General features: G+C 40.5%; 1 protein-coding gene across 4 annotated transcripts in view; it reads right to left on the bottom strand.

Moving 5' to 3' along the window:
* The window catches only part of Smarcal1 (SWI/SNF related, matrix associated, actin dependent regulator of chromatin, subfamily a like 1), a 59,486-nt gene that overhangs the window by 14,496 nt on the left and 29,889 nt on the right, over positions 1–15,101 (bottom strand). For all 4 annotated transcript variants that reach the window (XM_048808526.1, XM_048808525.1, XM_015481352.2 and 1 more), the window contains 3 exons: positions 11,736–11,876; positions 7,992–8,207; positions 696–766 (listed from right to left, as the gene is read on the bottom strand). In XM_048808526.1, the coding sequence (XP_048664483.1) occupies positions 696–766; positions 7,992–8,207; positions 11,736–11,876 (428 nt within the window). The remainder of the gene's footprint in view (positions 1–695; positions 767–7,991; positions 8,208–11,735; positions 11,877–15,101) is intronic.

Raw genomic sequence — 15,101 nt, 5'->3', positions numbered from 1 at the left:
TTTTTTTTTTTTTTTTTTTTTTTTCTTTTTGAGTAATGGGGATTGAATCCAGGGGCACTCAACCACTAAGCCACATCCCCAGCCCTATTTTCTATTTTATTTAGAGATAGGGTTTCATGGAGTTGCTTAGCACCTTGCCTTTGCTGTGGCTGGCTTTGAACTCGTGATCCTCCTGCCTCAGCCTCCTGAGCTGCTGGGATTATAGGCATGCACCACCGCACTGGCTCAAATCTTTTGAACAAACTTTAACCTTTGTCTTTTCCACCCCCCTCCAAATAATGGCTGAAGCCTAATGTCTTTGGTGAAGACCAGAATATCCCCAAAGGCAGCTTCTCCCTCTAATTGTTCTCCTAAAAGCAAGTGACCACAGTTCTCCTAGCAAAAGAAAAACTCTTCCCTTTTACATGTGTGTCAAGTCCACCTTCCCTTTGAGTAGCCTCAGCCTACCTGGGTCAAGACAGGCTCTCTTGGGGACCCCAAGCACAGCCTGCTGAGGCTCAAGTTACAGGGTGACTAATGCTTGTGGGTGATGAGGCCACAGGGGATAAAACTTGTTTTCAAAGCAGTTATAATTCTAATCTTTGATCACTTCTTAGCAATAAAACCATCCTGGCACACTAAAATAATAATCGTTTTAATTTTTATAGACAAAAGGGAGAAAGAAAAGGATAGGTTGACACATGATGACAACTTACATGACACATGGGATTTTAGCTTCAGCTGTTCTGTTGAAGAAGACAATGAGGGCTTCTTTCTGCTGCTGTTTCTGTTGAAAGAAGGTTGAGAGCTTCAAGACCACTCTTGGGGCTCTGGGATAAGCTGACCAACTACTGCTACTCAGCTTTACCAACACTCACCACCAGTCAATGGAGTCAGAGACCCCAGACTCTGACACTGACTTATTTGCTTCCTCTTGGCCAAGTCATAGGAACTGCCTGGGCTCAGGCAGAATCAGCATTACACCTACCCTGTCTTTCTCTGAGAACTGCTGGAGAAACCTAATTAGGCAAGTGTTGAGAGCCACAGCCAAGTCGGAATGGCTCCTGGCATTTTGCCAGAAGTAATGGTTGAGAGGCGAGCCATTAAGATGATGCTGGATTGATTCAATTGTATATTAGACCTTTACTGTCTGGTAATAGGGTGGGCTCTTGCTGCCTCTGGCGCCCACTACTTTGGAGTTCCCTTTGAGTTCTCCCGGGGTTCCGAGAGTGAGTGCGTGCGCAGCCTGGATTTGAACATACAAGTGCTTTGTGGCGGCTCGGTGATTTGTGCCCAGCCAGACTTCGGCAGACAAGGAACATAAAAGATCTTCTGAAAGGCATTTCAGGTGGTGCTTCACACGCATTAGACTCATGGGATCCACTGAGATGTGGCTGTGGCCACTCACATCTATTTCCTGTAGCACAGTGACAACTTATGTGTGGTGTTTGCCCAGCTTGTTTTCTTCTGTCAAATGGTGTCTGTGCCCCACTGACCAGGCTCACCTCTGTCCAAGACTTACTGAAATCACTTCATCTGGCTTTGACTGTTCTAATATCATTTCAAAACCAATACTCATGTGTTTTCAGCCTGCCTTCTAAAGAAGGGACTTCACTACCTGGGAGAAGAAACCATGTTCTCTATGGTTTGTATCTAAATTAGTCCCACTAAAAAGTACCATATATATAAAGAATGCTAACGCTGGAGACACTCAGCTACGATCACTCTGACCTCCCAGCAATGCTCCTCCACCACTGGTAATGCAGTGCTGTGGTCCTATTTAGTGAAGTACTATTCAAAAGAGTAACTGAAAATAACTTAAAGGCCCAACTAAAACAATCGACAAAACTATAGTATTGCTATCTGAGAAAACACAATACAGTCTTTAAATACTATATTTTAGCTGACATGGGATTATGCATGCCTATAATCTCAGTGACTTGGGAGGTTAAGGCCACAAGATGAAAACTGCAAGTTTAATGCCAGCCTGGGCAACTTTGCCAGGCTGTCTTAAAGAATTAAAAAAAAAAAAAAAATCTCCATACTGCTTTCCATATTGGCTACACAATTTGCAGTCCCACCAGCAATGTATGAGTGTACCTTTTTCCCCACATCCTCACCAATATTTATTGTTGTGTGTCTTCATAATAGCTGCCATTCTGACTGGAGTGAAATGATATCTTAGAGTAGTTTTGAATTGCATTTCTCTAATTGCTAGAGTGATGAACATTTTTTCATATATTTGTTGATTGATTGTATATCCTCTTCTGAGAAGTGTCTGTTCAGGTCCTTAGCCCATTTGTTGAGTGGGTTATTTGTTTTTTTGGTGCTTAGCTTTTTCAGTTCTTTATATATATACACTAGAGATTAGTGCTCTTTCTGATGTGTGAGGGATAAAAATTTGCTCTCAGGATGTAGAAAGCAGTATGGAGATTCCTTGGAAATCTGGGAATGGAACCACCACCATTTGACCCAGCTATCCCTCTCCTCGATCTATTCCCAAAGGACTTAAAAACAGCATACTACAGAGAGACAGCCATATCAATGTTTATAGCAGCACAATTCACAATAGCTAAACTGTGGAGCCAACCTAGATGCCCTTCAGTGGATGAATGGATTAAAAAATGCAAAAAAATGTGCATATATACACAATGGAATTTTATTCAGCAATAAAAGAATAAATCATGGCATTTGCAGGTAAAAGGATGGTTTGGAGAAGATAATGCTAAGTGAAGTTAGCCAATCCAAAAAAAAAAAATGCCAAATGTTTTCTCTGATATAAGGAGGCTGACTCATAGTGGGGTAGGGAGGGGGAGCATGGGAGGAAAAGATAATTCTAGATAGGGAAGAGGGGTGGGAGGGAAAGGGAGGGGGCAGGGGACTAGCAAGAACAGTGGAATGTGATAGATATCATTATCCAAAGTACATGTATGAACATACGAATTGGTGTCATCATATTTTATATACAACCAGAGATATGTAAAATTGTGCTATATATGTGTAATATGAATTGTAATGCATTCCGCTATAATTTTTTTTAATCAATAAAAAATTAAATTAATTAATTAATTAAATAAAAAGGGCTGGGGATATAGCTCAGTTGTAGAGTGCCCCTGGTTTCAATCAAAAGTATTATACATACACATACACACACACACACACACACACACACACACACGAAAAAAACCAATAACAACAAAACTGTTTTAAAAAGAACACTTAACAATATGGAAAAGTCTTCCTGGCAGCTTTGTAACTTGTTTTTCTTCCCACTTGATGGGTGTTTGTATGATCTGAATCTGCTTTTAAAATACATATACATATATGTATATGAATATATATACATATATGTATATATACATATGCATATGTATATGTACATATACATATATACACATACATATATGTATATGTACATATACATATATCATTATCCAAAGTACATGTATGAAGATATGAATTGGTGTCAACATATGTATATGTATATATGTATATGTACATGTACATATATATGTTTATGTACATATGTATATGTTTATGTACATATACATATATGTATATATATTACTTACTACATAAATAATGTATCATATATATTTGGTTTATTTATAGGTATACACAAATATATTCTGTGACTACTTATATATAGGTATATATGAATGTATTTTAAACAAAATATACATATTATAGAAAAATATCCAAATGCTAAAATTATGTAATAAAAAAAGATGTTTTATGGTACAGCAATAAAACAATAACATTTATGCACTACTTATTATGGGCCAGACAGTGTTCCAAGATATATAAGTGCATTAACTCATTAATAATCAACATTGCTATGAGGAAGGTACTATTGTCCCCATCCGCAGAGATGAAGGGAATTGAAGCAAAATGTTGAGTGATCTTGTCACACTACTACTAAAAACTGGGTAAGTGCTTGATCACTGAGTGACATTCTCAGCCCTATCCTATTGCATTTTAAATGTGGGAGAAATCAATAGCTTTAGCTTATAAAAAAAAAATCACCAACCTTCATTAATAATCTCACTTCTTTTGCTGGTTACGGGACAGAATATTTTAAATAATCTGAATTCTTTGTTCCTGCCTCCTAGACTTTTATTAAATTAGATCCACTGGAGTTCTCAAATTATTTTTCTGTGTTGGAAATTTGAATGGATTGCCAAATGACAAGGGTGAACAGATATTGTCACCAGGAAGTCTGCATTGACTTGCTCTATTGTTCTGCTTCTGGACTTGCTGCTCAAAAAATGGCTTTAGACTAAGAATGATTACAGTCAGCTTTCCTCAGCTTGTGAAGTAATATCTATTATTTCAGCTGAAAAATGAGAAAAGGCTTTCATTATAGCATTGTATTTTATAAATTGGCAACTTCACCTTGGCTTCTGTGACTTGAAGCATTTTTTTTTTTTTTTAATGTCCTCCTCCAGATGGAAAAGTGTGAAGAACAAAAAATTAACTCCTGACAGGCTGTTCAGCGGGGCTCAGCGGAACCCGCACCACAAGCAAAGCTGCAGGGAAATAGGGCTAAAAAAAGTATTGACAAGAACCAGTGTGTGGGGTACTCAGTAGAGGACAGAGGCTTGACCCAATCAAGAAAACATCATTACCCATTTTAACTCTTTGAACTTGGTTGGGATTTCACAGCTGGCCAGGATTCGGAAGGGATGTCTGTAGTCATCTAGTCTAACCAGCCAATGCTGGCTCTGGTTTCTGAAGGAAGCAAGGGTGATGCTCCTGCTTGGATTCATGGCTTACAACTGCACCATGTCAGTGGCTTTAGAAGTAGAAAGGTTTTGAAGGTCCAAAGCAGAAAGCACACCAAATTCACTTTCTACTCAGATCTATTACAAAAATGAACTTATATTAAAGAGCACCAAGATTTCAAGGACTTACTATCAAAAAGAATTTAGTATCTAATTTCAGTAATACACTGAAGATAATGTGCACCAACTCAATTTTTATCTTTCAGACATAGGCAATTTGTCTAAGACTCCAGGGAAGCAGACTGCAATTCTCAAGTGCTGGATTGAGAAGAGCTCTGGGCTCTCTCTCAGCTGCAGTCTTAAAACATTACACTCTAATTTGGGCTTTATTTTCATAATCTGCAAAACAAAGTTAAGACTCCAGGGAGTTTTTAAGACAAAGATGACAATCACACAATCGGCAGGACCCTGAGCAATTGGTTCTTATGTTCTTCCCAGCACCAAGGCAGGTTGTGGCTCCCCTTCCTAGATACAAAAATATTAAAACATCCCCCTAAATTTAAGGGACCAAAAGCTGTAAAACATCCAACATTCTTCATTTTCATGGATTAACTTAATTTCATATTACCAATAAACTCTAATATTAAACTTTCAGGCTGCATCTGAAATCTTTTTTTTTTTTTAAATGTTTTTCAGTTGTTGATGGACCTTTATTTTTTATTTATTTATATGCAGTGCTGAGAACCAAACCCAGTGCCTCACACATGCTAGGCAAGTGCTCTACCACTGAGCCACAGTCCCAGCCCAAATATTCAGATCTTTGCATTTAAAAGTAGTTCATTCCTGAATTTTTTTCCCATGAATATATTTACTGTGAGAGCTGGGTGTGGCAGCACATGCCTATAATCCCAGTGACTCTGGAGTCTGAGGCAGAAGGATTGCAAATTTCAGGCCAGCCTGGACAACTTAGGGAGGCCCTAATCAACTTAGCAAGACTCTGTCTCAAAATAAAAAATAAAAAGAACTGGGGATGTAGCTCAGTGATAAAAGTAGGAAAAAATTTATTATTATTATTATATAAGAGAAAAAATGAGAAAAAAATTCCACTTATTACATTTTTCTTGTTTTCTTTCTTTGTTTTTGCAGTGTTAGGGATTGAATCCTGGGCTTCATGCATACCAGGCAAGCACTCTACTACTGACCTACATTCCCAGCCCTCATTCACTGAATTTTTATCTCAACCAGGAAAGGACTACCAAGATTGATTTTAGCAACAGAGCACCTATTTCTACTGAAATGTAATTTTTTCGGGGGGTACCACAGCTCAAACTCAAAGGCACTCAACCACTGAGCCACATCCCCAGCCCTATTTTATATTTTAGAGACAGGATCTCACTGAGTTGCTTAGCACCTTGTTGCTGAGCTGGCTTTGAACTCGTAATCCTCCTGCCTCAGCCTCCCGAGCTGCTGGGATTATACTGAAGTGTAATTTGAGAACACGGTTCTGTATGTCCACATCAGTACTTCTGAACTTTGAAAACTTCACAGCAAAGAGATTATGCTTGCTCATTTCCTTGGGACTATCCAGATTATCATATGTAACACAACGTAAATTAAATAGTGTAACAATTTACCAGTGCATCTTCTATACTATCCTGTTTCTTAAAAGTTACCAGTTATCTTTGCTCACCACCAGATAAATAACAGTAAAAACATTGCACATTTTATCTGCTGTCATTCTAATTTACTTTGTAATATCTCAGAAGGCTGAGATCTCATTTGTATCTAAGTTTCTTCATATGGAGCAATATCAAACCCAAGTAATGCTTTGTGATTATGTCAAAAATTATAAATTATTGTTACTTTCTTGCCAATGAAAACTACAAAGTTTTATCCGAAGAGGACAAAAATGAAAGTAGTATAGATAAATTCATAGCACTTAGTAGAGTGTAACACTGAAGACAAAATAAAAGTATATTGAGGGCTGGGATGTAGCTCAAGCGGTAGCGCGCTTGCCTGGCATGCGCGCGGTGCTGGGTTCGAATCTCAGCACCACATACAAATAAAATAAAGATGTTGTGTCCACCGAAAAACTAAAAAATAAATATTAAAAAAATCCTCTCTCTCTTTAAAAAAAAGAAAAAAAGTATATTGAAAAGATAGAACACCACAGTGGGAAGAGCCCTAAATCACTGGGGTAAAAGCCAGTTCCAGCCTTGCTGCTGCCATGGAACAGCCATGAGACCCCAGGGGGCAAACTGCAATCTCTGTGAGCCTGTTTTCCTTCTCTGAAAAATGGGGATGCCAGATTCCTGCCTACCATAAATAGCTATATCTAAGTAGGATTCAAAAGGTTTAAAGGCTTAGCCAGTGTGGTAGCACACTCCTGTATCCTAGCTAGCTACCTGGGAGGCTGAGGCAGAGGAATCACAAGTTCAAGCCCAATCTGGGTAATTTGATCAGATCTTGTCTTGAAATAAAATTTAAGAAGGGCTGGGAATGTAGTTCAATGGTAGAACACTTGCCAGTATGTGCAAGGTCCTCGGTTCAATCCCTAGTACCTCCCACCACACACACACACACACACACACACACACACACACACACACACACATACACATACAGGTTCAGAGGGTTTGAAAACTCTGTTTTGTTATATAAATGTCCATTTGTTATTCTGACTAACACAAACCAAAGGGAAGAGCTAGAGGGTTAACATGTATCAAACACATGTAGGACAAATTTTCTAACAACTGTTACAATACCGTGGCACTCTCAAAATACACTAAGAGTGAATTTCAATTTTCTTTAAGGTATTCAAAATTTTTTATATCAGCTTCAGCTCTCCGAGGTTGGAAAAGCCCAAGTAGTCCCAGCCCTAGGACATCTGGGGATAGAGACCAGGTTAGACTGCTCACAGGACAGGAGCAAAAGGCAGAGATCCCTCTTTGTTCAAGGAACTTCAAGTGATAGATGAACCCCAGATAAGAAAAATAAGAAAAAGAAAGGAAAAGGAAAAAGCCATTCTGCCACTGCCCTAGAGTTATTTGTATGACCACAGGTTAACAGCAATCCACACAAATATAAAACCACAAATTAATAAGAGATTTTCAAAAGAGATCAGGTAGGCTGAGAAATAAACTGGCTGGCTCTTCCTGCCCAGGGAAGTGGAAAAGGTGCTGGAAAGGCAAGTTCAGAGAACTCAGGGTCATGTGCACAGAACATTTTACAAAAAGGAACCCCCGTGGACATGTCTGTTTCCACATCCTTCACCAGCCCCACACTCACAGTCTGGCCCTGGGTCATTTCCATGGCTGCAGCATCCAGGGTGGCTCTGGCCCTGGCACTCATCCGTCCTGGGGAGACCACCACCGTCTTGCGCTGTTTGGCTGGCAGCTGGGAAAGGACGTCAGACTTGAGGCGTCGCAGCATGACCGCTTCTTCCAGCAAGAGCTTCAGCTCTCCGAGGTTGGAAGAGCCGGAGTAGTCCCAACCCCAGGACATCTGGGGATAGAGACCAGGACAGACTGCTCACAGGCCAGGGGCAAAAGGCAGGAATCCCTCTTTGTTCAAAGAACTTCAAGTGATAGATGAACTCCCAGATAGGAAAAAGAAAGGAAAAGGAAAAAGCCATTCCACAACCTGGCACTAACCCTGCCAGCTCCAAATGCAAAAAGTCCAACAACTTGTGCTTGTTTTATTAAAAGACAGAAAACTCTGCTTATCAGACTATTACTGTATATTAAGTAGAGTCATAAATCTTACCCAAGGGTTCCCCTTCAGAATTCACTGTACAATGTAATAAACAATGTCAGTAATATCTGTATTTGAGACTTAGAAGGATTTAAAAACTACTATTTCTCAATATCAGTTTCAGCACCCAACCAAGTACAACACAGTTAATGCAACTGCGGTCTTGCTGTGGGCGGTAGAGGCTGAAGCTTGGCAAGAGGGGCCAGAACACAGGCTTGTGCCAGGCTGGCTGAAACCAGAGGGTTCTGGGGGTCCTACAAAGTCCTTCACAAACATGATTTCCTCATTTTGTAGCTCCAAGGAGGCAGTGAACTCAAATGTCTATGCCTTCTCACATGGCTAGGGAAGTTAGCAATTAAAATAAAAACCTGGGAGTAATTCAGCAGAACACTTGCCTAGCATGCATAAGGCTCTGGGTTCAATTCCCAGCAATGCAAAAAAACAAAACAAAAACCAATCAATAATAAAATAAGAGACCCTATCCACCACTACAATATTGCTGGAGACAGGGTTGATTTCCACAGACTTTGCACAACTCTGGTGAGCCAGTATGTCTGCTGCTTTGCATTGCTAGGTGCTCCATCCCCTCCAGCTCCACATGCCCTGGACTGTGAGCTGCCAGAAGATAGGAGATAGGCTTGCTAGCTTCACATGGCCCACGGGTCTACCATAACAGTGGAGACAGGGTAGGATCCTGTAGATCTATATTAAATAGAGAATAAAGAAATAAATGAATCAAAGCTGTTTCTTGGGCTGGGATTGTAGCTCAGTGGTAGAGCACTTGCCTAAACGTGTCAGGCACTGAGTTTGATTCTTAGCACCACATAAAAATAAATAAATTAATTCAATAAAGATATTTCTAAAAGCTGTTTCTTCTTAAAACAAACAAACAAACAAAATAACACCTCGAAATTGCACTTGGGATGTAGTCCAGTGGTACAGTGTTTACCTAGCATATGTGAGACATATATGTGAGACATATAAGGCCCAGGGTTCAGCCACAAAAGAAACAAACAAACAAATAAAAAAGCAAAAAACTTCACCCCTCTGAAATCAACTGAAAGTTCTCAGCAAATACCTGAGACAGCCAGGAGATAGCAAATGAGCTCAGCGTGGGTATTCCCTTCTTAATGCAAGAAGCTGGAGGGGGCAGGGGTGGGGGGGAAGCAGTCTGCCTTTTGAGCTGCATTTAAAAAAAAATGTTGTGACCAGGTGGATATCATAATTAATTTGGGTATTATGCTCCTAAGTTTAATGTTGTTACCTCTTAATTTTGCAGGTTAAAATCCCAAATATTAAAGATTTAAAATTGGACTTTGGAATAATCATAATCCAACAAGCTCTTACTGAAAACTTACTCAGACACTGGGCTGGATAAAAGGAAGCATGAAGAGACTCTGCGGTAGGGCTGGGATGAGAGCAGAGGAGGGAATGGGAGTGGTCAAGGATGATGCCTGTTTCAGATGTGAGAAACTGGGAGGGGCAGGCTTGAAAATGAGAACCCAGGAAAGGAGAGTCTAGAGAGTAGAGATGACAAATTCTACCTTCAGCTCCTTCCATCATCAGCTACAGACCTATCTAGACAAAGGAGAGATCTTAAGAAGTCGAATATTTGCAAACAGGATGTCAGTACAAATCACACATGAAAACTCTACACAATCTAATCTGGATTAATCCATGGGCAAACTGAGTTGCAGAGTTTGTTAAAGAAGTGTATGGTTTTTGTTTTCTGCTCATTGTTGTCCACGCTGATCTCAAACTCCTGGGTTCAAGCAATCCTTCTCCTTCAGTCTTCTAAGACGCTGGACTATGAGTGTGTACTATCACACCTAGCAAAAGTATATGACTTTTAAATATATTTAACAATTTGAGAAATTTCCTGCCTCAACAACCAGCTTTGCAATTAACTTTTCAAACCACTACAATTTACATTTTAAGTAGTTTGCATGTAAATGGATATTTTCTAAGTATCTGAGTTTTTTTCCCTTAAAAAATAGTTTAAAAATATAGCAAACAGCCAGGCATGGTTTTGTGCATGCCCCGGCAACTTAGTGAGACCCTGTCTCAAAAGAAAAAAAAAGATCTGGGGGATGTGGCTCAATGGCTAATCAGCCCTGGGTTCAATTCCTGGTACCAAAATAAAATAATAATAAAAATATAACAAATAATCATGAATTTGCATAGCAGGGATTTGCCCTCATAGATGGCTGATGAGTAGCTATAACCATTTCTCTAAGTATCAGTGTCACTGATGCAAATAGGGGTTCAGTGTATTTTGATTTGATCACAAAGCAAGAATCACTCAGGTCTGAAAAAATGTGAATTCATAAATGGAGATATTGACTGCAATGCATTTCTGTTTACAAGGCTGCCCTTTACATTTCTGGAGAATTGCAGCAGCTGTGTCCAGGTACTTGCTCCACTGACTGTATTCATAGAACCAATCTTAGGTCAGAGGCTTCGGCCTACTGACCAGGCAGTGATGCACTGAGTCACCACTTATGGGCAAAGGCTCGCTGAGAAAGGTCCTTACAAGGCATCTTGGGATCACACTTCCACTCTACCTGCTCAAAGGTTCTCCTTCACCTTTCTGCACAGATAGGATTTTTCTTTTACTTCATATTCCTCCCATGCCAAGCAACCTTGCCACCTTATATACTTTATTGCCTCTGCCTAGGGCTTCAGCTGTAACCCACCTTAGTGCCCTCCTCTGGAGCTAACTTCTGGCATGGACTTTCCTTCTATAATCCCAGCACCATGCCTTGTGCAGGAGCTATTAACTAAGGCCAGACCTGCTGGTTCTCAGAGCTCCACACACCTGCACATTAGCTGGTGGTCTTTTTCCTAGAGAACACTGACTTGGAATCACCACAAACATTGAAACTAGGAGATATTAATTTCATTTCATCTTGCCCTTGAGAATACTCCAAGGTTGAGGTAGGGGGTAAACATGAACTAAAATCATGATCCATTCCCTGATCCCTTTTCCTCAGTTCACTTATACCACTGCCAAAGAAAGGAATAGAGATTAGATGTAGAGCCTGGTGGTAGAGCGCTTGTCTAGCATATGCAAAACCCTGGGTTCAATACTCAATACCACCAGAAAGAAAAGTAGGGCCTGGGGATGTATCTCAATGGTAGAGCACATGTGTGCAAGGCCCTAGTCTGATCCCCACCACCAGGGAGGGGGGAGGGAGGGAGAGAGAGGAGGAACAGAAAGGTAAGTGTCAGAATCAGGACAAGGGATGGGTGGGCTCAGAGGAAAGAAAGAACAAATACCTGCTTGGCATCACAGTAGCGAAGTCCAAAGGCATGAAACTGAGGGAAGAAAGTTGGCTTGACTGCAATGATCTGTGTGTAGAGCTCTGCAGGCCGGGACATGGCTGGTGTGCCTGACAGTAAGATCACCCTCTTGGCAACCTAGAAGACAAACAGCCAAAGGTGCCCTGAATACAGGGAGAAGAACACAGGGAGCATCCAAAATGCCCGTGAGGCAGGAGCTAGATGCCATAAGAAATAGCAAAACCTCCTGGCATTCAGCCTGACCACCTTCCTGGCCTCTCACTGCTGGCAGTTCTCAAGTTCAGACATCACAGAAACAAGGGTAGATCTAGATTCCAAAGATACTCAATACCAGCCTTACTATAGACCTTCACGTGGTGGACAAACTGGGGTCTCTATGCAGGGCACTATGAGCCGCGAGGACCTAATGGAGATGCTGATATGGTAAGACGTCTTCTCCTTTTCTTAAATCCTTCCTGACTGCCATCACAGCACTTAACATTTTCTTTTCCATCTCTCCAACTAGATGGAAAGCTCCTTGAGGTAAAGGACTAGGCTGGGTTCTATTTCCTGTAGCATTTGGTGCCTGGCACAAAGTTAAATAATCAGGAAGTAGTCACTGAATGCCGAGAAAAATTCAGAAGGAAGCTAGTTAGTGTCACAAGGAACATGGAGTAAACATAAAGAATACAGCACTGGAACCAGAAGTGGGAAAGAGCGACAGGTCTGAACTTCTGAATAGATTTCTGACATTCAAGTAGAATTTACTATAAGATAATGACACTGCTATGACCTGAAGGAAGTGACAGAGATTGCCTGTGTATATAGCCTCTATTTGATGTTCTTTAAATGGAAAAAAAGGACTTCCCCATCTTCACCTTGGTTCAAGCCTAGAGGTCTCTGACTCCAGCTCATTTTGCAGTTAATAGGGACTTTAAATGGCAGCACCCAGATCCACATTCCTTAATTCAGCCCAGGTCTGCAGCAGCCTGGTCAGCAGTGGGCAGGATGGAAATAGTCAATTTTAATGATGTTCTCCACTACCCTAACAGAGACCTGTCCCCAAGGAGATCAGACCCAAATCCTGCACCTCTTGTAAAAAGAAGAGAAAGAGGTTGAGACTGAAAAAGTTCCGGCTCTGTTGGAACTTAATATCACCACAAATTACTGAAGAGAAAATTCACTTCAGCTCTGGGAAGGGACCCTACCTGGAGTTCAGTTGTCTAGAAACAGCTTGTTAACCACTGTAACCTTGAGCTAATGACAGTAATATAAGGCAATCGCATTGAGTAAATCTCCTCGAGGAGGAAATTAGTTTTTTAAATGGATACACTGCCTCAGGAAAATAAATAAAGGTGTAGCAATGGGAAGAAAAATGATTCCTTATAAATATACAATATATACAATTCTAAAAATGCACTTTTGCCCTCTTAGCCACTGCCAATACTAATTTCATTTTGAAGGGGCAGCTATGCATTTCACCAGCTATAATTTTCCACAGTTCAATTACTTGGGTCTTCTAATTTCCTGTAAGGTTTAATGCAAACTAATTAAAATAACAATGAGCTTCCTCAATGAAGTCTGTTGCATCTCTCACCCTGGCTTAAAACCATTTCAATGAAAGGGACAAGATGAAAAGGTTCTATAGATAAGAGAAGATCTGCCAGGTCCCAAACCCACTCCCCGTGTGGCTGTGCTTGCCCAGGACGGAGCCTGGGCCAAACCAGCTCGGGCTCCAGGGTCTCCTGCTGGATATTTATAGGCTGTTAATATAATACTGAGTCACTTCTCTCATATACATCCCAGACCAGAGTGACAGGAGCTGTGCAAATGGATGTTGGGGGGTGTTAAAAAGCACAAACAACAGTACAGATAGAGAAAAAGGCTGGCTCTGAAAAGAAAGCTGCACAGCATCTAATCTGATTGACTGAGCCTGTTCCCTGCTCAGTCCCAAAACGTTCAATTTATCGTCACTGTCATTTGTAACGCCTTTAATCTATACCCAGCTGCAAATGATTTATATGATTTATGTTTCCATCTCAGAGAACTTCCAAGCTAGGAAAATATAAATGCATAAAGCCAGATAAATCAACACTAACCTGAACACGACAGTTAACCAGCCTGGCTAAGGAAAAGTGGCACCCAAGAAAGCTCCAATGGAACAATGGGAAAAAATAATCTGCTTGGTGTGATTCATGAGCAGACACTGTTGGGGGCAGATAACCTTCAAAGATAGGCTTGGTTTCTTCCTGAGCTGGGTGTGGGAAAGTCCTGCAGAATAGGTTGCTAGCAGGATAGTAGGTCAAATTAACCAAGAGAATCCTATGTGGTTATTCAAATAGATAACCTTTACGTAGGTTTTAAAATATGAGCCCAGAGAATGTTCTACTGCAGAGAAAGGAGATGAAGTTGTTTTAAACAAGTTCATACAAGAAGCAGTTTCAAAATGTTTCATCACTTTTCATTGTTATCTCTCTTTTTTTTAATTCCAACTGAGCCAATAATTTGTTTGCAGAATTATTCTGATTGGCTATAACTTCCTTTACCAAGACCTAGGCCAGAAATAAAATCATGTTCCACAAAGCTCAGTCTCATTCTTTTATCCAGTATTACTCCTAATAGTCCTCTAAATAAAGTTTATGCAATAATCTCAATTTAGAAATAAGACAAAAAAAAAAAAAGACAGGTAACATCAAAGAGTAGACCACATCCAGACTACCCAATTGTCCAACACTCATAAACCCTGACATGGCAGGGACAATGAAGCTATTAAACTAGTACAGAAGTCATTATGCAATCTTCAAAAATAAGGACAGTGGCAAACACAGCTTAGAGCAATTGACCAAAAGCACCCAGATCAAAAACAAATTTAGGGGCTGGGAATATAGCTCAGTTGGCAGAGTGCTTGCTTTGCATGTACAATGCCCTAGGTTTAATCCCCAGCATCACAAAACACAACAACAACAAAACAAAAACAAAAACACAACATCAACAAATGCAAGATCAGAGTGACCCCTCTCCCAAGGCTTGAGGACAGAGGAAAGACCCTTAAGCAGATAAACCCAGAGATGAGAATTTGGGAAGGGGACTGAGGTTCTGTGCTTCATTTTGCCCCCAGGCATCGTTTTCCCAGGACAAATGAGACCAAACCAAGACAAACAGCATAATTATGGCCACTGCTGCCCAAAGCCATCCCCAGTACCAGCCAAAGGCCACTTAACACTCAGTGATACCTAGTGAATGGCCTTTTTGAGCCTCTGATTAGGTCAGCATATTTTATGTAGGTGAAATGATTCCTCTAGGTCCTCACCTGTGTTCCAAAAACTCTGAAAGGTACTGACATGACTAGACTGATCTGCATGA

The sequence above is a fragment of the Marmota marmota genome, unplaced genomic scaffold, assembly GCF_001458135.2.
Source record: "Marmota marmota marmota unplaced genomic scaffold, marMar, whole genome shotgun sequence".
Classification (NCBI taxonomy): Eukaryota; Metazoa; Chordata; class Mammalia; order Rodentia; family Sciuridae; genus Marmota; species Marmota marmota.
The sequence above is the reverse complement of the archived record's forward strand: the minus strand, read 5'-3'. Positions and strand labels throughout refer to the sequence as shown.